The sequence below is a fragment of the Mesoplodon bidens genome (assembly GCF_964165515.1).
Source record: "Mesoplodon bidens genome assembly, chromosome: 7".
Lineage (NCBI taxonomy): Eukaryota > Metazoa > Chordata > Mammalia > Artiodactyla > Ziphiidae > Mesoplodon > Mesoplodon bidens.
Window position 1 is genome coordinate 40,958,047 of NC_138164.1, and position 26,418 is coordinate 40,984,464.

The 26,418-nt window shown below is 49.6% G+C and overlaps 1 protein-coding gene and 1 pseudogene across 3 annotated transcripts in view; both read right to left on the minus strand.

Annotated features, from left to right (window-relative positions):
* LOC308620080 (centrosomal protein of 78 kDa-like) overlaps positions 1 to 26,418 on the minus strand; it is a 319,042-nt pseudogene that overhangs the window by 197,547 nt on the left and 95,077 nt on the right. The gene's annotated exons all lie outside the window — the stretch shown is intronic.
* Positions 1,497 to 4,629, minus strand: LOC308621099 (forkhead-associated domain-containing protein 1-like). 2 transcript variants are annotated; one of them, XM_081241276.1, is made up of 3 exons: positions 4,415 to 4,629; positions 2,372 to 2,854; positions 1,497 to 1,953 (listed from the first exon to the last, which is right to left on the minus strand). In XM_081241276.1, the coding sequence occupies exons 2-3, from the start codon at positions 2,432 to 2,434 to the stop codon at positions 1,537 to 1,539; spliced, it is 480 nt and encodes a 159-aa protein (XP_081097402.1). In that variant the 5' UTR covers positions 2,435 to 2,854; positions 4,415 to 4,629; the 3' UTR covers positions 1,497 to 1,536. The 2 variants fall into 2 exon arrangements, with proteins under 2 accessions (XP_081097402.1, XP_081097403.1); XM_081241277.1 differs by lacking the exon at positions 4,415 to 4,629 and having other exon boundaries at positions 2,372 to 2,932.

The window sequence follows — 26,418 nt, forward strand, 5'->3', positions numbered from 1 at the left end:
ACAAGTATCATATGATATCACTTATATGTGGAATCTAAAAAACATGATACAAATGTGCTTATTTATAAAACAGAAACAGACTCACAGGCTTTGAAAACAAAGTTATGGTTACCAAAGTGGAAATGTGGTGGGGAGGGATAAATTAGGAGTTTGGGATTAACATATACACACTATTATATATAAAATATGTAATCAACAAGGACCTACTGTATAGCACAGGGAACTCTACTCAATATTCTGTAATAACTTATATGGGAAAAGAATCTGAAAAAGAATAGATATATGTGTATGTATAACTGAATCACTTTGCTGTACACCTGAAACTAACACAACACTGTAAATCAACTATACTCCAATATAAAATAAAAATTAAATTAAAAAAAAAGAAAGTTTAAAAACATAGAGGCAAGCTAGACTATGAGTCTCAGAGAGGTTAAGCTGACACATATATATGGAATCTAAAAAAAAAAATGTTCTGATGAACCTAGGGGCATGCCAGGAATAAAGACACAGATGTAGAGCATGGACTTGAGGACATGGGGAGGGGGAAGGGTAAGCTGGGACGAAGTGAGAGAGTGGCATGGACATATATACACTACCGAATGTAAAACAGATAGCTAGTGGGAAGCAGCCGCATGGAACAGGGAGATCAGCTCAATGCTTTGCGACCATCTAGAAGGGTGGGATAAGGAGGGTGGGAGGGAGACACAAGAGGGAGGGATGTGAGGATATACGTATGCATATAGCTGATTCACTTTGTTATACAGCAGAAACGAACACCACACTGTAAAGCAATTATACTCCAATAAAGATGTTAAAAAAAAAAAAAGCTGCCTGAAGTCACACAGTAAGTGGCAGAACAAGAGTCTAAACCTAAGTCTGCGTAACGCTAAAGATATTCTGCCACCTTCCTTTGCAATGAGCGAAGGCATTCTGTGCTGCCTGGATCCCACTGGGACCTCAGTTGGCTGTTTCTAAAGGGAGCTGAGGGGCAGCCTCAGAGGCTCTGCTCCGAGCAGGGACCTCTCACCTTCTGCTGCCTGATCGCCCTGGTGACCCTCTTCTCCTGGTGCAGCCGCTCTTCCATGTGCGCCAGGGCCTCGTTCAGCAGCGCCTTTTCTTCGGCCTCTTTGGAGATGTCGTCGTTCAGCTTTGCCACCTGTGACTGGTACATCTGAACCGACACTTTGCTCTGCCTGAGCACACGGGAGAGACAAAGTCTCTTTTCTCCTCAGCTTTCTCACTCACCACCAATGCTCCCGACCTGGGAGATCCTCAGAACACTTCCATATATGCCTGGCTTCGCGGTTTCCTTACAAGTGGGGGGAAGGCTGAAGATGTGGGGACTAGAGGGCAGAATAAATAGCCCATTGGCTGTGGACGTGCAGCATGAAGGGGGCAACGGTTATGCTACCAGCCCCTCCCAATTTCCCAGAGAGGGTGGGGGAACGGATACCACTGAAAATAGGATGGAATTATGAAAAGCACACACATGGTGAAACATCAGACACATTTATAAAAGGTGCACCTTATTCCTTAACAGTAGGGTACTTTAACTGCTGCTTTCTTGCCCAGAGACTTGGGTCCATCAGGCCCTGAGTCACCATCCCGCCTCCCCCCTCCACACCCAGGCCTCTGTCCTCTTGTCCTGGTCCCTACGGGTCTGCAGCTGCCCCGAGGTTTAGCCTGGAGAATGGAGGCCTGGGCCTTTTGCCAGGGACACGGGCCATACTTGAGCTGTTCAATGTCCTTCTCGTATCGTCTCAAAAGCTCTTCTTTTCTCTGCAGCTGGTTCTTGAGTAGGGTGATCTTATCAAACACCAGGTACAGGTCTCTTTGTCGAAGCTGGTGGACTCTCTCCCTCTCTTTTGGGGAGAGGTGTTTCATGGACACGTGACCTGACATACCTTTGATGTTCATCATAGTCCCGAGGGTTTTGCTCATATCCAAGTACTACGAGAAAGCGTTTCACAGGTAAGAGGCCTGGCCCAAGACCGCTGGTGGCCACTTTGAGGAGGCAAACATCTAATTCTGTTTCATTCATTTTCTGCAGTTGCAGAGAAGAAACACATGCTTTGCAAATGAGTGCATTTGGGGCTTTTAGTATGACTTTCATTTTCCCCCGCATCCATTTACACTATGCCATTTTGAGAACTGGTGGGGGGCGGGGAATGACAACAGATATAAACATTCATTCTTACTACCCAGTCTTCCAAGGAATTGGGCTCTGCAATTTCCAGCCCATGCTGGGATAGGAGATGGGTCTCGTGGAGCTACTGTAACAACTAAACATGTATGTGAGGTTGATGTGTAAACTATCTGCAGGGCACACAGGTTTGGACAGGAGGGGACTGATGCTGGGTATACCTACCAGCTTTTCATTAAGATCTAAAGCCTCAGCCACATCTGTTTTCCATAACTTCTCAGTGGCCATGATGGACCCTGGGCTGGAAAGGCCATTTTGAGGCTGAAATAAAAAAAAAGAAAAAAGTCTCTTGGCATTCCATTATGATTTTCTACATCCAGAAGAATAACCCGAACAATAATGGAAGAACTGGAAAGTTACTAAAGAATAATTTGAGAGAGTTAATTTTTTTAACATCTTTATTGGAGTATAATTGCTTTACAATGGTGTGTTAGTTTCTGCTGTATCAAAAAGTGAATCAGGGCTTCCCTGGTGGCGCAGTGGTTGAGAGTCCGCCTGCCGATGCAGAAGACACGGGTTCGTGCCCCGGTCCGGGAGGATCCCACATGCTGCGGAGCGGCTGGGCCCGTGAGCCATGGCTGCTGAGCCTGCGCGTCCAGAGCCTGTGCTCTGCAGCGGGAGAGGCCACAACAGTGAGAGGCCCGCATACTGCAAAAAAAAAAAAAAAAAAAGTGAATCAGCTATACGTATCCATATATCCCCATATCCCCTGCCTCTTGCGTCTCCCTCCCACCCTCCCTATCTCACCCCTCTAGGTAGATACACAGCAACGACCTGCTCTCCCTGTGCGATGCAGCTGCTTCCCACTAGCTATCTATTTTACCTTTGGTAGCGTTTGTGTGTATATATGTCCATGCCAAGAGAGTTGGTTTTAAATCCAGTCTGACTCTGTGAACTGCTTTCTTTATGACTGTGCTCCTACCCCTTCAGCGCACGACTGCCTTTGAAATGATGCATCACTTGTGCCGTTCTTTGGCCACCGTCTCGTCTGTCTTCCCTTTAGGCCAGTGGTTCTCAACCGGGGGTGACTCTGGCCACCCTACCCCCTCCAGGACATTTAGCAATGCCTGGACACATTTGTGGGTGTCATAATTGCTGTTGGCGTCTAGTGGGTGGAGGACAAGGATGCTGCTAAACACCCCACGATGCATAGGGCAGTCTCCCAAACAAAGAGTTACCTGGCTCAAAAAATCAGTACCGCTGATGTTGAGAAGACAAGCTCCAGAAAAATGGGCACCATGCGGCTTTTGCTCACTATCTCCCTCCTTGTGCCCAGCATGGCACCTGGCAACGAGTGGTGCATAGTGGGCATGTTTGTTGAATGAACGAATGAAGGTTAAGTGGAAAATAGCCTCCCTCCTTTTTATTAAAGGAATCTCATTTCTGTGCAGCAGAAACCATACCCTCACAAAATTTGGCCCAACCTTCTCCTAGCTCTGGAACCTGGTGGGTGGGCATCACTTCAGACCCTTTCCAGAGACAATGCAGATAGTGTTTGCAGCTGCATCTCCCTAAGACCCCAACCAGCCAGCTGGCTGCTGGAAGCCCAACTGACTGCATGGAAAGGCCACCAGACTGAATAGGGGACCTGATCTGAACGACTACAAATAACCATAGTAAGCCTCCTTAAAAAATAAAGTGGCTTTTAATGCTTGCCATGAGCCTCTCTTAGCCCTAGCATTTGTTGGCACTACCTGAAAACCTCTGAGATTAAAAACAAAACAACTGGCGGCACCGCCCAAGTACCCAGGAGGAAGGCACGGGCCCTCCCTGCCTGAGGGATTAGAAGTCTAAAGTGGATGAACACTTAGTGACCATCTTGTTGGAGACCCTCTTCCTACGTGGTATCTGAGACTCAGTGGAAATGTAATTCTCTGTCCAAGGTCACACAAGGCAGCACCAGTGGAACCAGAAGTCTGGGCTCTGGACTTACCATATGTTTCTTCAGTCATTCATCACAGAATTATTGAACACCTACTAGACTAGATGCTGGAGATGTAATGCTATCCACTTATCTCAATACCACGTTTAAAAAACCTATCTTTTGGACCCGGAGGAAGATGGCGGAAGAGTAAGACGCGGAGATCACCTTCCTCCCCACGGATACACCAGAAATACAGCTACACGTGGAACAACTCCTACAGAACACCTACTGAATGCTGGCAGAAGACCCCAGACCTCCCAAAAGGCAAGAAACTCCCCACATACCTGGGTAGGGCAAAGCGGAGAGATTCCCGCACAGAGGATCGGTGCCGAGCGGCACTCACCAGCCCGAGAGGCTTGTCTGCTCGCCCGCCAGGGCAGGCGGCGCTGGAAGCTGAGGCTCGGGCTTCGGTCAGAGCGCAGAGAGAGGACTGGGGCTGGCGGCGAGAACTCAGCCTGAAGGGGGCTAATGTGCCACAGCTAGCCGGCAGGGAGTCCGGGAAAACTCTGGAGCTGCCGAAGAGGCAAGAGACTTTTTCTTCCCTCTTGGTTTCCTGGTGCGCGAGGAGAGGGGATTAAGAGCGCTGCTTAAAGGGGCTCCACAGACGGGCGCGAGTCACGACTGAAAGCGCGGAGCCCAGTGACGGGCGTGGGACGCTGGGGCTGCTGCTGCCGCCACCAAGAAGCCTGTGTGCGAGCGCAGGACACTGTCCACGCCGCCCTTCCGGGAGCCTGTGCAGCCCGCCACTGCCGGGGTCCCGGGATCCAGAGACGGCTTCCCTAGGAGAACGCACGGCGCGCCTCGGGCTGGTGCAACGTCACGCCGAACTCTGCCGCTGCAGGCTCGCCCCGCACTCTGTGCCCCTCTCTCCCGCCCGGCCTGAGTGAGCCAGAGTCCCCAAAGAGGCTGCTCCTTTAACCCTGTCCTGTCTAAGCGAAGAACAGACGCCCTCCGGCGACCTACACGCAGAGGCGGGGCCAAATCCAAAGCTGAGACCCAGGAGCTGTGAGAACAAAGAAGAGAAAGGGAAACCTCTCCCAGCAGCCTCAGAAGCAGCGGATTAAAGCTCCACAATCAACTTGATGTACCCTGCATCTGTGGAATACATGAATAGACAACACATCATCGCAAATTGAGGAGCCAGGAGTCAGTGCTGTGCCTCTGAGGTGGGAGAGCCAACTTCAGGACACTGGTCCACAAGAGACCTCCCAGCTCCACATAATATCAAACGGCGAAAATCTTCCAGAGATCTCCATCTCAACACCAGCACCCAGCTTCACTCAACGACCAGCAAGCTACAGTGCTGGACACCCTATGCCAAACAGCTAGCAAGACAGGAACACAACGCCACCCATTAGCAGAGAGGTGGCCTAAAATCATAAAAAGTCCGCAGACACCCCAAAACACACCACCAGACGTGGACCTGCCCACCAGAAAGACAAGATCCAGCCTCATCCACCAGAACACAGGCACTAGTCCCCTCCACCAGGAAGCCTACACAACCCACTAAACCAACCTTAGCCACTGGGGACAGACACCAAAAACAACGGGAACTACGAACCTGCAGCCTGCAAAAATGAGACCCCAAACACAGTAACATAAGCAAAATGAGAAGACAGAAAAACACACAGCAGGAGAAGGAGCAAGATAAAAACCCACCAGACCTAACAAATGAAAAGGTAATAGGCAGTCTACCTGAAAAAGAATTCAGAATAATGATGGTAAAGATGATCCAAGATTCTATTTCCCAGATCCAAAATCTTGGAAATAGAATAGACAAAATGCAAGAAACAGTTAACAAGGACCTAGAAGAACTAAAGATGAATCAAGCATCGATTAAAAACACAATACATGAAATAAAAAATACTCTAGATGGGATCAATAGCAGAATAACTGAGGCAGAAGAACGGATAAGTGAGGTGGAAGATAAAATAGTGGAAATAACTGCTGCAGAGCAAAATAAAGAAAAAAGAATGAAAAGAACAGAGGACAGTCTCAGAGACCTCTGGGACAACATTAAACGCACCAACATTCGAATTATAGGGGTTCCAGAAGAAGAAGAGAAAAAGAAAGGGACTGAGAAAATATTTGAAGAGATTATAGTTGAAAACTTCCCTAATATGGGAAAGGAAATAGTTAATCAAGTCCAGGAGGCACAGAGAGTCCCATACAGAATAAATCCAAGGAGAAATATGCCAAGACACATATTAATCAAACTGTCAAAAATTAAACACAAAGAAATCATATTAAAAGCAGCAAGGCAAAAACAACAAATAACACACAAGGGAATCCCCGTCAGGATAACAGCTGATCTCTCAGCAGAAACCCTACAAGCCAGAAGGGAGTGGCAGGACATAATTAAAGTGATGAAGGAGAAAAACCTGCAACCAAGATTACTCTACCCAGCAAGGATCTCATTCAGATTTGATGGAGAAATTAAAACGTTTACAGACAAGCAAAAGCTGAGAGAGTTCACCACCACCAAACCAGCTTTACAACAAATGCTAAAGGAACTTCTCTAGGCAAGAAACACAACAGAAGGAAAAGACCTACAATAACGAACCCAAAACAATTAAGGAAATGGGAATAGGAACATACATATTGATAATTACCTTAAATGTAAATGGACTAAATGCTCCCACCAAAAGACACAGATTGGCTGAATGGATACAAAAACAAGACCCATATATATGCTGTCTACAAGAGACCCACTTCAGACCTAGAGACACATACAGACTGAAAGTAAGGGGATGGAAACAGATATTCCATGCAAATGGAAACCAAAAGAAAGCTGGAGTAGCAAGTCTCATATCAGACAAAATAGACTTTAAAATAAAGACTACTAGAAGAGACAAAGAAGGACACTACATAATGATCAAGGGATCGATCCAAGAAGAAGATATAACAATTGTAAATATTTATGCACCCAACATAGGAGCACCTCAATACATAAGGCAAATACTAACAGCCATAAAAGGAGAAATCGACAGTAACACAATCATAGTAGGGGACTTTAACACCCCACTTTCACCAATGGACAGATCATCCAAAATGAAAATAAATAAGGAAACACAAGCTTTAAATGATACATTAAACAAGATGGACTTAATTGATATTTATAGGACATTCCATCCAAAAACAACAGAATACACATTTTTCTCAAGTGCTCATGGAACATTCTCCAGGATAGATCATATCTTCGGTCACAAATCAAGCCTTGGTAAATTTAAGAAAATTGAAATTGTATCAAGTATCTTTTCTGACCACAATGCTATGAGACTAGATATCAATTACAGGAAAAGAGCTGTAAAAAATACAAACACATGGAGGCTAAACAATACACTACTTAATAACGAAGTGATAACCGAAGAAATCAAAGAGGAAATTAAAAAATACCTAGAAACAAATGACAATGGAGACACGACGACCCAAAACCTATGGGATGCAGCAAAAGCAGTTCTAAGAGGGAAGTTTATAGCAATACAATCCCACCTTAAGAAACAGGAAACATCTCGAATAAACAACCTAACCTTGCACCTAAAGGGTGCAAAAAAAAAAAACAAGGCAAAAAAACAAAACAAAAAAACAAACAAACAAACAAACAAAAAAACCCCCCAAAAAAAAAGAGAGCTTAAATCAGCCAGAGAACATTCCCCAGCTTAGAGAAGCAGGGACACCCAGGTCAGCTACATCCTCGCGCCCCCTGTTAAGATCCCCAATCAGAACCTGGGCCTCAGATGCTCTTGTCTGTATGTTAAGAAGAGTTAAAGAGAAGCTCTCTCCCTCCATCCTCGAGGAATGACACAAAATGCCTCCAATAACCCCACCCTCTATTTTGCCTCACTCCACCCTCTCGGGGCAGAATCAGTCTAAAATTTTCATATTTACTCAAGTTAATGACAGGAACCTGATACACCACAGGCTGCAACCTCCACATTTCAAGAATCAAATAAAACGTTCACCGCCCCACCCCCCACCCCGGAGATGTTCTGTGTCAACACTGTGCATTAGCATCACTGTTATTAACCTTATTTTTTGGCTTGTTAAAATATTAATATGAACCACTCCCAGTAAGCAGAGCAGGAACTTATTCAATGTTTTATTACCTTAAGAAAGTTTTCAGACACATCGAAAGCATATGCCACCAGAAAACACGTTACACTGTTTATACTGGGTAAGTCGTGCCCAGCAGAGAGCCGTCAGGTTCTGAGAGCTGGGAGTAGGCAGAACATGCATGTGGCCCAACACATGGTCTGCAGGGTAAGGGGGGATGGGATGGGGTCAGAACAGGCCTCCTTGTGACATCTCTCAGGTAACTCATCTGTTAAACCTAAAACGGGGGTCATTCTAGCCGCCCATAAGTGCGAGATGGGTTCTGTAAAACCTTTTATGCCCTTTGGAGGACACGCCAATCAAAGGTGACCACTCACTTGGGAGCAAACTAGAATGTTCCATTTGCTTACCACGTGAAACCAATGGGGCATGCTGGTAAACCTGGCCATCGGTGCCCTGTTACTTCAGGTCACTGCAGCAGCTCCCTTCCAAAACAAGAGGAGGAAGAGAAAAGGCACGCCCACGAATGCGTTTCTCCGTTTACATCCCAACCTGCCAGAAAGCCCACAATCCTCTGGGCTCCAAGGCCACCTGCCCCGAGCCCTGGTATCCAGGATACCGCATGAAGCTGCTGCTCTTTTAGCAGGCCCTCACTAGCCAGACTTGAGTGGACGGCTGCAAGCTAATGAGTTGTGTGCCCCAGCCAGGGAGAGGCCCTGTCACGTGGCTCTGGGATCAGGTCTGAACGCCACCAACTGCTGTGCACACATCAATTTACTCAACCCAGGGTTTATTTGCTGTGACAATCATGGCCTTCACCTGGAAACCTTCATCACTACTAGGGCAGATTGAAGGTTACCTAGAAATGAAAGGCCGTCCAAGCTGGTGGGTAAGTCAACTCTCTTCTCCTGGAAGATGGCAGCAAAGGCAGCAGTAGCCCCACGGCCAGGTCAGACTTTTTGCCACGGGCTGTCCTAACTCAACCACGTTGATACCACTATTTACACAGTGCTTCTCATTTCCCCAGATGAGGACATCTTCTGTCACCCACAGGAACCCAGGAGATAGCAGGAAAGGAAGGTAGTACTATCCTCATTCAACACTTGGAAACTGAGGCCCAGAGATATTAAACCCCAAGTTCAATTAACATGAAGTACTAGACCTATAACTCAGGTCTTTGGTACCTGGTCAGCTGGGAAGATTCAAAAGGCCCAAAAGGGCCCCAGTTAGAGGGATGCAATCCAGCTGTGACGAGCATCCCACAGGCCTTCTCTGTTGGGGGTCAAGTGGGCTAACTACACTCTCCTAGCTAGGAGGGTGATGGCCTCTAAATGGATGGCAACCGTCGCCACCAGCACTTTCTCTAACTGAAAGGTGAAGAGGCGGGGCGAGTCTGTCGACGCAACACATTCCTTGGTCTATTTTCTCCGCTAGAAATAAACGGGAGTGTCTGAAGGGCAGCCCAGCCATTCCCGAGCAAAGTCAAACTGCTTTTGTCGGACAGCTCTCTGTTCAGCGGCTATAAACCGAATGCCATTACCCGCAAAATGTAACCATAAAGGCCATAAGCCCGACGTTGTTAGTTAATTAAATGCCTCATTAACTTTTTTAAAAACATGACTTATTCAATTCATAGAAAATTTAACCATCACCGCTAAAGGCACAAGCATGTGGTTGCACACTGGCGTTTCAGCCTAAGAAATAGAAGCCTTTTTCCCAGGAGGGAAAGGTTTGAGGTCTTTGGCCACGCAAGTGATCTATTTAACGCGGATCTGAAGCCAGAGTGTGTTTCTAAACTTCCAGAACCAGATTATCATGACATAAAGCTCAGACAGCCTTTATACTGCACATGGTATCTTTGGCTAAGCAGAAGAAAATAACCAAGAATGCTGAAGACAAAACTTCAGGAAAACCCTCCCAAACCACACCCTTATCTGCTTAAGCAAACTGTCCTTCAATTTGAAAAGGTTGAAGCTGCCACATCTCCCAACTGGGCCATCATCCCAACATTTAAAATTCTGCCCAGAGAAATCCCAGAAAGTTGGATTCAAAGTTGAAAGCGTTCATCTACTTGTCACAATGTTCAGCATCAACACTGGTGATCTGTGGAATCTACATATTGAAATTTACATTTGAAGAAAAAAACAAATCCCACCGTAAACATTCCCAAGGCTTCCTGTGCAATCAAAGGCCAGGTAGCCTAAAAAAGGATGGATCAAGTGCCCCTTGGTCCAGGCCACAGAGCCACCAAACCAAAATGGAAACTGTCTTAGAGGACCAACGAGGGTCTTTTGACGTCTCTGGTCCCAAAGGGAGGCTGCTGGAAATGATGCCAAGCTCACAGGTGGGGCTCGGAGCCCCGCCCTCCACGGCGGGTGCAGCAGCACCCCGCCCCCCCATCTCCAGCATTTGCTGGAAGCGGGAGTCTACTTTCTCAACCCTAACCCAAAAGTTGGGGTTAGGAGTCTCCCCCCCAACTCCAGCGTTTGCTGGAAGCAAGGAGACTACTTTCTCAACCACGGGGGTCTCTAGCTCAACACTATGTGCAACATCTGCTCTGTCCTCCTAGGCGCCCGCTCTCAGCTCTTGGGAAACCAACTGGGTGCTCCTTGGACTTCACCTGCAAGTAACTGCGCTAACTACCAGAAAGTGCTCTCTAGCTAATGGACAGGTCTCCAAGAGACGTGTAGATAGAAACAACAGCACATTCAACCCACAACAACAACAAAAAACACCCCCAAACTAAGCATAGCCCTAGTGCTTCCAACTTCCCACCCACAGTCATGCCTTAGGGCCAAGGCAGGCACACTTCCAAGGGCTCACGGCACTATGGACCGGGGTGGGGGGACACGACGGGAGACGGGGGACAGGGGCACAGAGCTGGCTGAGGGTGTGGGCGCCAGGGCTCCGGGCCAGCCTGGGTCCTGTCACCCCAGTGCTCAGCCACACCTCCACACTCAGCCTGCTGAACCGCGTTTTACTGTCACCATTCAACTCCCAGAGGGCTGATGCCAGCACAGAAAAATGCCTTTGCCCTGTGGGCTATTACATCACAATTGCTACTGACAAGTATGGTGGGGGAACTGCACAGGGCAGAGAGAGTCATCTGTCTCACAGAGGTTTTGAACTGTCAAAAGGGCAATTCCAGTGTGAGCCAGTCTTGCTGAGGAGCGTGGTGGGCTGTGGAGCACTGCTGGATTGCTACCTGTACGGGTATCAGCTAACCCCTCTGAGGCTCAGTTTCCTCATCCGAGAGTGGGCTAGTACGCGTTACTCCCAAGTGAAGATGTTAACAGGGTGAAAGGAGTTACTACAGATCACACGGGCTTAGGCAGATATCAGCTATCTTTCTATGTTGCTCTAGCAATAGAGGCCATCACTGTCATCAGCCGTGCTGGGTTGGGATACAGCAGTGAGGACAGGGAGTTTTGTGCAAGGTTCAACCCCTGCTCCCCGCCCATCAGCCCTCGGCTCCCGTGCCCTCTCAGAAAGAGACTGCTCAGGTCTGCCCCACTCCCATCCCTACTCTGCACAGACACTACCCACCCGCTACCCCACAGGGGCATCACTCTGCCCCAAACAGCACAAGTTAGTAGAGCTAATAACTACTCTCCTACTCTCTTTCTTGCTTTTCAGATTCCAAAAGGGCTCATTAAAATTCCCCTGGTCGCCAAGCCCTGGGTTAGGTCAGATTTTATATCAGAGATAAGTCAGCCAGACTGGCCGAAGCAGCCTGCCTGCCTGAACGGGAACGGAACATCAGAGAGGCCTGCCTTTCTTTTCACACCACGACTGAACAAGCCACCAAAGAGCCTGCAGTGTGAGCGGGAGCCAACGCAAACACCCTGCTGGAACACCCAGCCCAGCCCGCCACGTGGAGGGGGCTGGGCTCTGAGACCCGCCCCCCATCCACAGCCAGTGTGTCCCCCACCCAAGGAGCAGAAGCCAGCGGATCCTGATCCAGGGCACCCACAAGGATGCTCACCTCGTATCCAAGCCGGGAGGCCTGCTGTAGGAGGGTCTCGCCCGCGTTCTTATTGACAATAAGTCTCCGCGCTTCCGGTGGCATCGGGCGGGACTGGGTGGTCTCTGGAGGGGAGCTTGACCATGTCAGCTGCGAGGCCTGGGAAGCTGGTAACAATTGCTGCAAACAGTCCAAGGGCTTCTGGTCCTGCTTGGCCGGCGAAAGATCATAGTCGGAACTGGGCTCAGGCCGCTTTCAAAATCTCCGGACGGTCACCTATCACGAAACCAGGCAGCGCACACATTTCAGGCTGTCCTTCCACCACCCGCCTGGTTCGCCTCCTCCCTGAGTTACAAACCTGAGTGGAGGAAAGCACTTTTCCTCCTCTCTGTCTGGGGGAGGCGGGGTGCGAGGAAGGGGTTGCATTTTTACTCGCTGGAAACTTCACCGCCACCCAGGAGACACGTCCCCTAGGAAGGGGCAGGGACGTTTTGGGGGGAGGTGTTCAGGAAAAGGAAAGCTTTGTCCCCAGAAGCAGAGAAGCAGGCAGGCGGGATGTGCCTGCACGGGCCCGGGGGGCGGGGGAGAGCCAGGGGCAAGAGGTACCTTGCCATCCGCATTGTCCACCTAGGAGTCCCCTGGCAGCGGCAAGCCCCGCCTGGGCTCCTGAGGGATCAAAGGCTTGGTTTTGCACGGTTCCTTCGCGGATGGTTTCTCGCTGTTGTCGGTGTATTTCTGCGGCAGGGGCGAAGGCTGCCGATCCATTTCTTCGTCCATGCACAGCACATCTGTCAGGGGGAGAAGCAGCGGGCGTTACACAGTTGTAGCCGGTGAGGAGAGAAAAGCCCATTGTTAGCACTGATCGTTGGAGCAGCTTCAGTTTTTAAAGATATACCAATTATGTTTTCAAAGCACTACTATTTTAATCATCCCACATTCAACTGGCAAATAGGCTAACCCACGAAACGCCAAATGGCAAGTCGCTTCAAAGGGCCGCAAGACAGGGCAGAAGCCAGCCCTTCGTGCGCTCCCGTCCCCACCCGTGGGGGGCCTGGGTGCTCGGGACAGGGCGACTGCGGACAGCCTGAGGCTGGAATGAGGGCACTGACAAGCGCCCGGGGTCACCCAAGACTTCCCTTCCTGCCCAGCCGGGCTGGGTGATGAGGAGCAGCCCAGGAAGTCGAGCTCCCGCCTCACTGTCCATTCTGTAAGGAAGTGTGCAGGCTGAAAGGACCTCAGGAAGAAAACTCCCCGCTCGCCACACGCTACTCTTGTCAACTTGGATGGCCCTCAGGTCCCCTCCAGGGCCGTTTCCCACAGAGGGCGGGTGATCCACCCTCCAGGAGCGCCCCCCGCCCCGTGCGTACCTTGTTCATTGTCACTGCATTTAAGGGACTCCTCCAACCAGCTTCTGTTGCTTTTGGCCTCTGCCCTTTTCCTGCCAGGTTTCTCTTCGGAGATGCTATTGCCCTGGGGGGTGACCGCAGGCTGAACCGCCTGGGTCACTTCCTTCCTGCCCTGCCGGCCAGGTTTGCTCTGTGCTCCCGCCGTTCTCTAAGGTGCAGCAAGCGGCGCTGCTTTCTGGGATGGAGCCCTGTTAATTCAATGCACACCTCAGGTTGGTCAGCTCACTATAATGTGGCTCTTCTAAGTGGTTACAGGAACTGTTTGTCATTTCCCTCTCAGGCCAGTCAGCTAATGGACAAATAACTACAAATTAAAAGGAAGCCCCCCAGGGCGGGGGGGTGGGCCGAACAAACTGTCTTACACATCACTAACAGGGGTGGGGGAGGGGAGGGGTGTGGTCACTGTGTTGGCTGGAACTTGTCACCAAGTCTCGGGAGGGGGCCTATTTGCCTTTGGCCACCTTTGGGCTCCAGCCCCGGCAACTGGCTTTGGGGGGGTGGGGGGTGGGATGGGGGTGGGGGTGGGGAGGTGTGAGTGGCTCCCCCCAGGGATCCAGGGTGGGACTGGAACTTTCCACTGCTCCGCTCCAGGACTTCCGTAGGGTGCCCTGCGGGCCCGAAGCCAAACCGAGCTCACCTTTGGAGACCCGTCTCCGCTTGGCTTTCAGCAGAGAGTCCTCAGGGAGCACAGTGGTCTCAGTGTGGTTCCTATTGCCAGACACCTTGCGCTTTCTGTTCAGCCAGAGGGTGGGGCTGCGTGACGCGTCCGGGGCCGCCTGGTTGGCGGGGGACTCTCTGGGGGGCTCCGTGTCCATGTCCTCAGGAAGATCACTGTCTTCTGGGGCTTCGAAGGGGTCAGGTTTGCTTCCATCATAACGCTCCCCTAGGGGAGGGGAGACAACCCGGAAAGGAGGGAACAAAGGTCACCAGGAGCAGGCAGGAACCCCACGCCCAAGGCAATCTGCTAACAACAGACCACCCCCCTTTGGAGACCAGGGGCCTCACACGCCGCAAGCACAAAACCCTCAGAAAGACGTCCCAAAGGAAGGACAGCTGAACACAACCAGCAAAGAAAGCAGAAAATGAGGCGCGTAGCCCACTCACAATCCATCCTTCAAGGGTCAAGGTGAGGCATCTACACCATCCGTCTATAGGCATGTGAGATCACTCCCTAACTGCTTAACTCTCCAAGGTGGCTTACTTTTAAAGGGGGGGTGAGTGACCTCACAGTAAGATCCAACCAATCAGAGCGGAGCTACAAATGACTATGGAAACAGCTGCTAGTAAACAAAAAAGGCTGATGTCATCAACAGACCAAATAGCCCCCAACTGCCATTTACACAGACATAGCACCAATGTTCACTTGGGTCAGCAGGGGCGAGGGTGAAGAAAAAGGGTAGGGAAAGAATGGTGGGAGGCTGGGAAGCTGGGGAGACCAAGGCAAGAGGAGCCTGGCAAAGGGAAAGGAAAGGCTTCCTGGTGCACACACAAGGGTCAAGGGCAATTTCAAAGAACTCAACCAGATTGCTACAAGTCCGTCTGTCCTCTTTCCACACCCGTGGGGGGAAAAGCATTTCACTGCCATCGAGGGGCTGCTCCTATTTCCTGTCTAGGAAGAAGGCCCTCAGTGACACCAGTCACCCACCTGGCACGTCTCCACGCCTTCCTTCCCAGGCAACAAGCATCTAAGGACATTTCAAAGACAAGACTCCAACCCCCTTCATGGGGGGTGGGGGGTGGGGGGGTGGCGGGCAGGGCTGAACTGCTCACACCCCAGCTCCGCCTGTGTTGCTCCTGCCCCCCTGCTCAATCTAGCATCCACTTGGGGCTTTTCCTCCAATCACCCCAGCCTAACATCACTCCTCACTTTTGCTCTAGCCAAAGAAACAGTTCAACTGCTTTGCTAGTCACATTGTTTCTAACACACAAATAATTCCATAATGATCACTGTGCTGTTAAAGAGTTCCCCGAAGATGACCCTGTGTCCATCACCGGCCGGGGGTGGGGGTGGGTGTATGAGTTTGGTATTTCATTAACACCTGAGCTAAGCTCCCACAGCCCGTTTTTCTAGATGAAATCATGGACACACCCCTCACATGCTGCTCGCATTCCTCCTCCTCTCCCTAGACCACTTCAAGTATCACTCCCACTTCGGCCCAGCCGGCTGGTCCCCTGATCAGCCTCTCTTGGGGGGCATTCCCAGCATTTAATGGCAGCCAGTTGTGGGGATGAACCTAACCCTGGCCTGGGCTAGCCTGACCTGTGTTCTCAATGGTGGAACACACTTAGCTTTTCTCCAAGGGTATCCCAAGGTGGGAGAGATCCCCATCTACTCTTGCCAGAATGGTGGAATCACCCCAACCGCGAGGGTCTCCTGTCATGGCAGCAGGAGAAACCCCAAACTCCTGGCCTGTGCTTACAGGTGATGCAGCCCAGGCTACCACAGGCCCGGTGAAGACGGCGTGCTGCAACTCTCACTCCGGCTGCTCTGTGACCCTCTTAAACACTTGCGCAGGAATGGCGCCACTTTACAACTCGGCCCCCTTCACTTGTAAAGTGCGAATGTTATTGCTAGCCTCCCTCCAGGGTGGGCTTCATAATCACGGGCCGGGCTCAGCACAGAGAAAGGCTGGAAAAATCCCTTTAACCAAAAGATGCCAAGACTTTCAGACCAGCCTGAATCTCAGGCCTGAAACGTAGGAAATTTTAAGAGGTGAGCCCTGCTGGTTACACCATTGGACTTCTCTGGTCCAATCAGCCTTCCCTAAAAGCTCCGTGGGAGGGGATCCATGGAGGAATGGAAGGGCTACCTTAAGAACCCCCATGTCCAATTTTAAAGTTTCTTTTTCCAAACTAGGTCCATCCACCCATCCCCCAACCCCGGAGCCTTTTAGGGCAAAGACCTCAATTCCCCTCAGCTAAGGCCCCCCAAGACCTTACGCTAGTGTGACCTTACCCAGGCCAGTAATAACCCTGAAGGACACCCACCCCGACTGCCCAAGATGCCCATGGCCACCAGCTATGGGGTAGAGGCTCCGTGTCACTTGGAGCTTCTCAAAGACTGTTCTAACCACGACCCACACGAGGATGACCCTTGAGGGCAAAGGAGTTGGGGAGATAAATAGATACACGGGGATCCTAACCATCAGGCTTTGCCATCATTGCTACTTTTGGCCCTTCTAAAAGTGGGAAGCCATGTGCCCTTGGTCACCCAGTCTAAGCAAGATGTGAACGTGGTCCCTGCAGCATGGTCCTATGACTCACAGCACATATATCCCAAATTCATTATGGTTGTACCATAGCATCACCTCACAGAAGCATCACCACAGCAACATTTACAAGTCACTGTGGCAGCAAAGCACCCTCACCACTGTTGAGCCATGCCCAGTGAGGCCTAAACAAGGTGAGAGGGTTCTGAGTCGCTGCAAGGCTCCCCAGGATTAAAATCCCCTTCTCTGTAGCTTAACTATAATAGCACCTCCAGTGAGGGCTAACCTTGTTCAAAGTTACACCCGCTACACAAGGAGTGCAGGGGATCTCTGTTCCAAAGTAGTTTACAAACGTGCAGGTGCTCAGCTGGAAGAGAAGTTCCCTGAGCAAAGAAGTTTCATGAAGCCCCTCGACTGAGGCTTCCTCCAGCTCCTGGCCAGGCACTGCCACTGAGCAGGTCCTAGGCCTGTCCCAGCCAAGTGGCTGGCAAGGGAGATGGTTACTCCAAGTTTGAGAAGGAAGGGACCAATGCCTCCTTGCCCCGCCCCATCTTCAAATGCCACTGAGGGTTCCTAGTGATGAACTTCCAAGTCTGAGGAACCTCCAAACTCATTTGGTGAACTTCCAAAATAAAAATTTCACTCAGCCACCCATGTGATCATAAAGAATAAATGAGTATCTCAGCCACTGTGTTTTCAAGTTAATTTCTTTTTTAAACAAGCCCCTAGCAACAAGATGCACCCGCACCAGGACAACCAGGGCCGCGCAAACAGCACCCACCACCTTAGAAGCTCCTGGGCCCTCCATGAGTAGGGGCTACCTCAGAAGGGGGAAGGCATCTTGAAGGCATCCTGGACCCTCTCTGGGACCCCTGCCCGCCCCAAATCCCCGCCCCAGCTCCCATGTGCTCACAGCTTGGCTCTCGGCCACACCGACACCCATGAGAAGGACCTGAGCCCATATCAGCTCAAGACATGATGGCCCAAGAACAAGAAGGCCCATTCATATCCAGCTGAATGGAATGAACACCTGCTGGGCCTTGGACGTGGAGGCCGCAGTAAGAAAAGTGGCCCCTTCAGGTGACCTTTCTTGACCAGCTATTTACAAACCCCACGTCTCTACAAGACAGAGGGTGGGTGGGGAACCCACCTTCGTTGCCCCAACCTTTCAAACGCAGCCCCTCACCTTCCCCAACCCTTCTCGTGCCCTCCCATGGTGGCGATTCATGGCTCACTGGGCCACGTCCCGGGTGCTCCAGGAAGAGACCCGTCGGTCGGTCTGAGATTGGAGGCAGGCGGTGGGGGGAGGGGGCTTTCGGAATCATCTGGGGCTCAGGCCCTGCTCCCCATCAGCCACACCGAGTTCTCGTCTCCACGCTCAGCAGGAAAGACTGGGAAGGATGCACACAAACGTCTTTGGGAAGAAGGGCGGGTGAGGCCACTGAGACGTGAAGGGCAGCGGCCACCCTGGGTTTGGCCACGTTGCTGGAGAAAAGGGCAAAAAGACTCGAGGCCGGTTACCTGCCCGCTCCCTTCCTCCAGCCTCCCTCACCGTCCACCCACAACAGGCAGATCCCCTCCTCAGAAAAGTGCAGCCCCGTGAACTTGGCCTTGCCCACTTTTATCACATCTCTCGGAGAAACTTCCCCAGGAGCTGAGTTATGAGGCCACTCAGGAGGGTAAGGGTTGCGTGTCAGCTGTGAGCACAGGCAAGGAGGCAGGCCTTCTTGCTGCTTCACTCCAGGGTGGCCTGGACCCTCCGTTTTTCATTCCAATCCCGAGGGGGAGGAGCTCGGAATCGTCTACTCCAGGCACATCAAGAGCCCCATCCCTCGGGTAAGGCCGCCACTGACTAGCCCCAGAAATCCCCTTCTACGGGAGCCACGTGGGACACACCGGTCCCGCTGTGGCTTACCCAGAACCCTGGCCACAGGCCTTTCTCTGACCCCAAACATAAGCTGGGGGAGGGCAGTGCTCCAAGCAGCAGAGAGAAGCACACGCTGCTGCTGACCACAATTCTCCCGAACTGCATCAGGCACCCACGACCTAAGCGTGCGGGCGAACGCCGACCCTACGACCGGGTCCAAGGGCCTGGGCCTCCCAAACGTGCCCACCACCCCCGACTGTCCCGTCTCAGGAGGATTGCACGCCCACCCTGTCCTCGACGTTCACCGAGGTGCCCTCACTCACCATCACCGGTGAGGTTTCTGGGGTCCGGAGCAGGCTGCAGGCCACAGGCCACCAGCACGCACACTGAAGAAAGCGGGAGAAAGACCTCCACTTGCTGCCAACGCATCTCATTCGCCCAGGAAGTCTCGAGGGCAAAGCCCGAAGTCAACCCCAGTGGGGGAGCAGCCGAGGGGACCGCAGAGTGTGACTCGAGGCCAACACGAGCTTTCTCTCCAGTTCGGCCTCCAGAACAGAACACAGCCGTCTGGTGGGAAGAACGGCCTCGTTGATCCCACGGCCTGGGAGCGTGGTGTCAGCTCCTCATGACTGCAAACGAGCCTCCACAGAACACAATGATGCTCAACTCTCTGGGGCCTTCATCAGCCCTCATCGCACTTGAACGAAACCTCTGCCTCTGGAGGGAGAATCCGAGTACTCTCCACTCCCTCCCACAGGAGACTGTCACTCTGGAGGGTCTGGCTCTGGCTGCAAGTGTCATTCAACTGCTACCAAAAACCCGTGTCCGTACCTGCTACACAACAGAACACATACCTGCTACGCTGGAGGTCCTGCACTGCCATTCCTCTGCTCTACTGTATCAGACTATTACTAACTACAGGACTAGCATTGCTCCGGAAAAAGGAGACGCGTGCCAGGAAACAGCATTTCATAGGTGCTTCACTCCTGGATGCCGCAACGCTCCAAAGGACAACCAGCCTTGCAATCCACAGCTGGGAAGGGTGGCCAGAGCAGCCCGTTCTCCGAACAGCCAGCACCCAGACGCTGGGCCGTCGGAAGCGTACTGCTTCCTCTCACCTCCCTCGGCACTGGGAGCGGAAGCGCCCCGTTCCCACCGACGTGGTACCACACGCGAGCCGCCTGGGTTCACTTACATCTCTCACTGTCGTTCTGGTCGGCAATGGCCTCCTCCGGGGCGACCGACTTTGGCTTTTTGTGCTGACTTCCTTTCAGCCTTTCCCAGTCAGCGGGGCTGAATTTGCGCACCTCGGAGTCTTTGGTCGTGGGGTGGCCACCTTCTCGCTCTTTCATCTCCAACTTTGAGAAGCGCATCACTGCACGCTACAAAGAGAACGGAGATGGAAAAAAGACACACCTTACCACCAAAGCTATTTCACTGCCCTTACCTTAAAGGAAAGTATCTTCAAAGAAAAGTTTGCCCAAAACCCACCACAATTTATGATACAACTGAGATATCTTAAAATTAAACGATAAAAACGTAAGAGTGTCTATGTGTAACTAGTCACACACTCTTTCTTCGTAAAGCCATATGTATGTAGAGATATATGTGGTGTGTATGTAAAACCATACATACACTGTGGCATACAGAAAGACATTCTCTTTCGAAGGTAAATAAAACAAAACAAAAACACAACGCAAAGAAAGCGAAACAAAAACACAACAGAAAAGAAAACAAATGCACAGTGAATAAAGATGACCATGGCCCACAAACTTCCCTTTGTATATTTGGAAATGAAATTGAACTCAAAAGGTTTATGGAAGATTCTAGTAATAAAAATTTGAAGAACTGACCTCACAGTAAGCAGCGGGTAGACATAAAATACTGTCCTCTTGTAATCCTTCCATCTATGTAATTAAAATGGGCACTCAATGGATCATTTAGATAACTTCATCCATTTTTATAAGCATAAACCAATTTTTTTCTTAACATTGCAAAACAATTTGTCTTTGTGTTTTAATTAAAAGTAAAATATCTTAAGGAAATTCCTATACAACATCTATCATTCACTAGCAAGTTAAATACATACTCTATCCCTTTAAGCAAGGTTTGTGTTTTTGTTTTGTTTGTTTGTTTGTTTTTTGGGTGGAAAAAAAAATTGCACGAATCTCACAGACATGCGGCCGCTACACACCTCCACCAAGTATCACGTAAGGCAGTCTAAGCAGCGCTTTTAGGTATATTTGTTAACGTACAGTAACGGCAGAGAAATCAAAGCGATTGATAGGTAAATGTCATGCAGTCTTCTAGACATCCTTCGCAATAATTAAAACTTCCGTTATCAGCATTCGAGTGGAGTTCGCTTAAAATCTACAGAATAACTTCAAGTATCCACTTACGTCCCCTTACTGGACACATTTCAAACATTTCAATTACCCTAAGCTTCATTAACCAAATCAGCCCGGTGTCCTGCCCTATCATACCCCCGGCCCCCTCCTCTTCACACATTAAAAAAACCTGACAACTGGTCAGGCTCCTGAAATTCAGGTTGGGGGGGCTCACCTGCAATGCCCGCTGCTCCCGGCCGAGCTGACTGGAGTCTCCGTACAGTCCGGTAGCGACACATTTGAACCGGTCACCCACGGAACCAGCGGAGTTGGCGATTCTCTTTGCCAGCTTAGATGGCTTCGGGTTCAGAACTTTGCCATCGGTTGATCCTGCCTCGTCAGCTCCGTCTTTGGTGTAGGTGGGGGTGACGTCCACACTCGGTGGGGCACTGCCCACGCAAAACGGTTTGGGATCCTCTTGGGTTTTCCCGAAAGTGACCGCAGAGCCGTCGCTCCCCAGGGTCGGCTCCAAGAATGGAGTCGAGACCGGCGTCGCCAGGTTCTCCTTGTTGGTTACCACTGGAACATTCTCCTTGCTTAAGTCGGAAACAGGCTGGCCCGGAGCCTGTTTGAAAGTATAGGCTTCGTGGAAGTCACTGATGCGCCCCAACTCCTCTCTCAGGGCAATGAAATCCCGGTGTGGCTGTAGGGCCACATTTTACTTTTTTATTTTTAATATATGTTCACATGTTTCCATAAAGGATCGAAGGTGGCCCATAACGTAAGGACACACAATATTAGCTTTAAAAAAACATGAAAAAAAAAAAAAGGGAAATCATGATCCTGGAAATGGGTTGCATCCTTTTAAGGGGTGAGAATAACAGAATGAGTGAGCCAAAGATTTGGGAAAGGATCTCACATTTCCAAATGTCCAAATCTTAAAATTGCACCAAGTGGGAATGTAGCTGTGGCAATATTAACCTGAGAGAGCTCTATGATCGTTTTCTTTACTCATCACTTGGTTGCAAGGTTATAAATGACAGGGTAAGTGAAGGAGGGCAAGTAGACAGATAAGAGTCATTTCCTGATTCTCAAAAGAAGGGGCATCACCTAGGGAAGGGGACTCCAAAACCCTACAGGAATCGTCTGGATATACTAAAGTTTCTAGGTGGCAAAAGTATCTCATTTGACCCTAGGAGCCAAATGGAACTTAGAAAAGTAGTGAAAAGCTACTCAACTGAATGCAAGTCATATGACTAGGAGCATGTCAGTGAAAAGTTCAAGGGAAGATGCTGTGGAAGAGCAGTTCACCTTGTGGTTGAGCATCCTCAGAGCGTGCAATGCGAGGTGCAGTACCTGCTCTGTCTCACAGGGACCCTCCAACCTCTAAACGCATCTCTCCTGGGAAACTGAATTCAAAGAGTCAATTTAAAAAAAAGAGAGGGCTTCCCTGGTGGCGCAGTGGTTGAGAGTCCGCCTGCCGATGCAAGGGACACGGGTTCGTGCCCCGGTCCGGGAAGATCCCACATGCCGCGGAGCGGCTGGGCCTGTGAACCATGGCCACCGAGCCTGCGCGTCCGGAGCCTGTGCTCCGCAATGGGAGAGGCCACAACAGTGAGCGGCCCGCGTACCACAAAAAATAAATTAATTAATTAATTAATTTTAAAAAGATAAAAGTCTCTAGTAGTGAAATTTTATCAGAGCCTAGTATTAAGAGCTGTAGAGCCACAAGTTTCCCACGATACAGCCTTAGCAGAGGCTGTTAAGGCAGTGACAGAAAATTTGTACCGAGGGAAATAGCAGAAGAGTTTGCCTACAATTCACGAAAAGGATCCCTGCACTTGGCCTGAAGGAAAGCAGCAAAATTTGTAACAGCTTGTGTATTTGTATGCGGGATTGAGAATGAATTTCATTTTTTAATTTCTCTGAATTATCACATAAGATTCAGAAGATGCTCTCTCTGCCTAGAAGCCACCCCACTGGGATAACTATGCCTACGGAGTGCCTTTGCCTATGACTCCTACTTGCTAACAGACTGGCAGCCTGGCCCCAGGGCCTGGTCGCTGCTCCCAGTGCAATGGTGGATATGGTGTCAACGGTTGCAAAATCAAAGCCCCTTACATCCTCTCCATGCCTCTGTCCCACCCCCAACCCCACTCACCATTGATGTTCAGGAAGGGGAAGGTGTCCTGGATGGGAACGTGGTGCTGTGACTGGTCCAGCTCATCTTCCTCATCTTCTTCATCCACACCATTATCTTTCTCATCCCAAGGAGCAGATCCAGTGGATCCTACCCGAGAAACACACACACACACACACACACACACAAAGGTCAAAAGTGAGGCGCTCACGTTGCACTGTCATCCCTGCAGCTGACCCACTGTTCAAGCTAGGCACTGCCAGCACAGAGGTTCCTTGGGTTCAGTGTGCACCCTCAATGCCAAAGAGTGGGAACCAAGGGTGTTCACCCCACTCCCAGCTCCTCCTACGGAGCCCCAGTTCAAGCTCTCATCCCCTCCCCTATCCAGGAGCTGCAGACCCTACTCCCTTCTCCTAGAAATCTTTTAATTCCTACTCTAAACCCCTTTCTACACATTCGCATCCCTTCTAAGGACCCAAGGAGCACAGCTTCTCTCCTTTATAAGCTTACTGTGAAGACAGACCCTTCCCTCATGGCAGAGCCTCACTAGATTCACTGGAGGTCAAGTCTAAATTATCTGGCTCTTAGTCGGAACTGGCTAAACATTGAGTAAATATAGGGATCAGGTGGTATTCTCCTAGGAAAAATACCATACAAATTAAATGATCACTTACCCATCATTTATAAAGAGAACTTAATAGCCTTCATAATGTCATGGCAATTGATTCTTACAACAGCCTTTGAAATACGCAGGAAAGATGAGAACCCAGATTTTATAGTGGAAGAAGCTGAGGCTCAAAACGTTGAATGACTTGATTCAATGTCCCACAAGTAGTAAAATGGAAAGACCGAGGTTTATAACTCAGACCTTCTAAGTTTTAAGCCCTCCTTCTTCTAAACTACCTGGCCTCTCTTCTCAGTGTTGAGTCCCAAGAGAAGTTATTTTTTATAGAACTCAATACCCCCTCTTCTTTCTAATGCTTTACTGTTCCACTGGGTGGGCAGGAAGACTGTGTTGAGTTTATATCTTTTGTTCTCTGGGTTCTTTCTAGGGACAGCATTTCTTGCTTTATTTACCAGTCTTCAACTTTGTAAGCGAGGCGACTTTCAAGTCGACTATCGCTTTTAGGGTCCAGCCCGGAACCTGGCACACTGTCCACCATCTCCCCAGCAGCTGGGGCCTCACCTGGGTTAATGATAGAGCCCTGGGGCTGGGAGATGTCACACACTTGATATATCTTCACTGGGTTCATGGGCACCTCCTTGGTGCCGTCGTACATCAGGTTGAATTCCCTGCTCTTGTTGAGCGCACAGCGGAGCTGGGCCTTCCATTTAGCTGGGTCGGGGTCGTCCACCCCTTCCTGGTACTTCCCCTGTCTCCACAGCCCAGGCCTGAGGGATAGGAAACTGCAGTGAGTGCCTGCTTGTTGCCCAGAAACACTGGAAAGTGTGCCCGCCCTCCCTCGTACAGACACAGATACACACAGCCCTGCCTGACCGCCCCATCACCCCAACTCCAATTTACAGAGACTGCAGCAGAAAACACCATGTTGGGGACCAGGCAAGGCAGGGCCTGAGAGAAACTAAGCCAAATGCAAATACAGTATTTTAAAAAGAGGAGCCTCATCTCAAGTGCTTGTGCCAGCATCATCTGTCAAGACTACAATGGCCTTAATGAAGGGTTGAAAATAAAGAAAAATCTGGAACAAGTATACACCAAAATACTAATGGTAACTTTTGGATAGCAAGACTTCAGGTAATTTTGTTTTGTTTTGCTTGCCTTATTTGTTTTTCACATGAATTGCTTATATAATAAGAAGAGAAAGGGAGGTGGCGTATGATATGAAGAATTTAGGCTTGCTGTTCCCTCTCCCTTCAGTCTTTAATCTGATGCACAAATAACTGTTGAAACCAAGTACCTTTAGGAGTAGCAGACCATAGGAGGGCAGGAAGCACGCTCTGGGGGTTCAGCTGGCCTCAGTGCGAGGCTGAGGGCCTCAAGTCCTAATAAACTCATACCACCTGCCTTTCCCTGCTTCCTCAAACTCCCACACTGGGAACATTTTGCTGGGAACACCAGTGGCTGGTGGCCTGGGCCAAAACCAGTGTGGCCCCGCCTCTCTGGTTTTCAATTTCCAGGTCTAACAGGCATTTATGTGTCTGTTCACGGGATATCAGCCCTCCCCCACTGTTAACGTATCTCAGATGTCTACACTTTCTTCAGGGCTGTGACGTATGTGCTGGTGCAGAAAAGGGGGATGTCTTTTGCAGAGGACTCAAGATCAAGAGAACGAGATGGACCGGCCAGACTGCTCCCACTTGATGTTAGGAAGATAAGGTGGCCATGTAGTTAGAATTCTGCAGCGGAACATAGCCTATAGAGTCTATGTGTTTGTGGATCCACAACTTTTATTTTTTCAGTAATGCCAACCAAGCTCGTAAGAGACTGACATATAATCCAGAATGCCAGTCTACTCGTTTTCAAAGGGGGATAAAGCTGGTCAGTGACCAGCATGGTTAAGTCCAATAACCTGGACATAACCATGTATGATCTCAACCAGTAACTCCTGTATCTGGTTTCTAATGACAATTCCAAGAACATAAGACCCACTCAACATTTAAATCCAAATTTTCAGATGACTCCATAGCTAAATGGAAATGATTTGATATTGAACTCTAAATCTGCATTATCTAGACTATCTCTTACACGGTTGGGTAACCCAGAAGCGACAGTAAAAGGCTCCTGCTTTCCCAAAAATCACACAGCGTAAAAATGAAAAGCACTGGAAAGGCAAGACCCCCAGTGAATTTGCAAAGCTGCTTTTGTGTCTTTTTCTTTTTGACCTTGAAGCCAGGAGAAATTCTAAAAATACAAATGTATTAATTTTTAAAACTTGACTTTACTGAATATTATTCAGATCCCCAAGCCTACAAAAATAATTTTATTTTTTTAAAAATGCTCCCTCTTCAGACTATACTACAAAGCTACAGTAATCAAGACAGTGTGGTACTGGCACAAAAACAGAAAGATAGATCAATGGAACAGGATAGAAAGCCCAGAGGTAAACCCACGCACATATGCTCAACTTATTTTTGATAAAGGAGGCAGGAATGTACAGTGGAGAAAGGAAAGCCTCTTCAATAAGTGGTGCTGGGAAAACTGGACAGGGACATGTAGAAGTATGAGATTAGATCATTCCCTAACACCATACACAAAAATAAGCTCAAAATGGATTAAAGACCTAAATGTAAGGCCAGAAACTATCAAACTCTTAGAGGAAAACATAGGCAGAACACTCTATGACATAAATCAGAGCAAGAT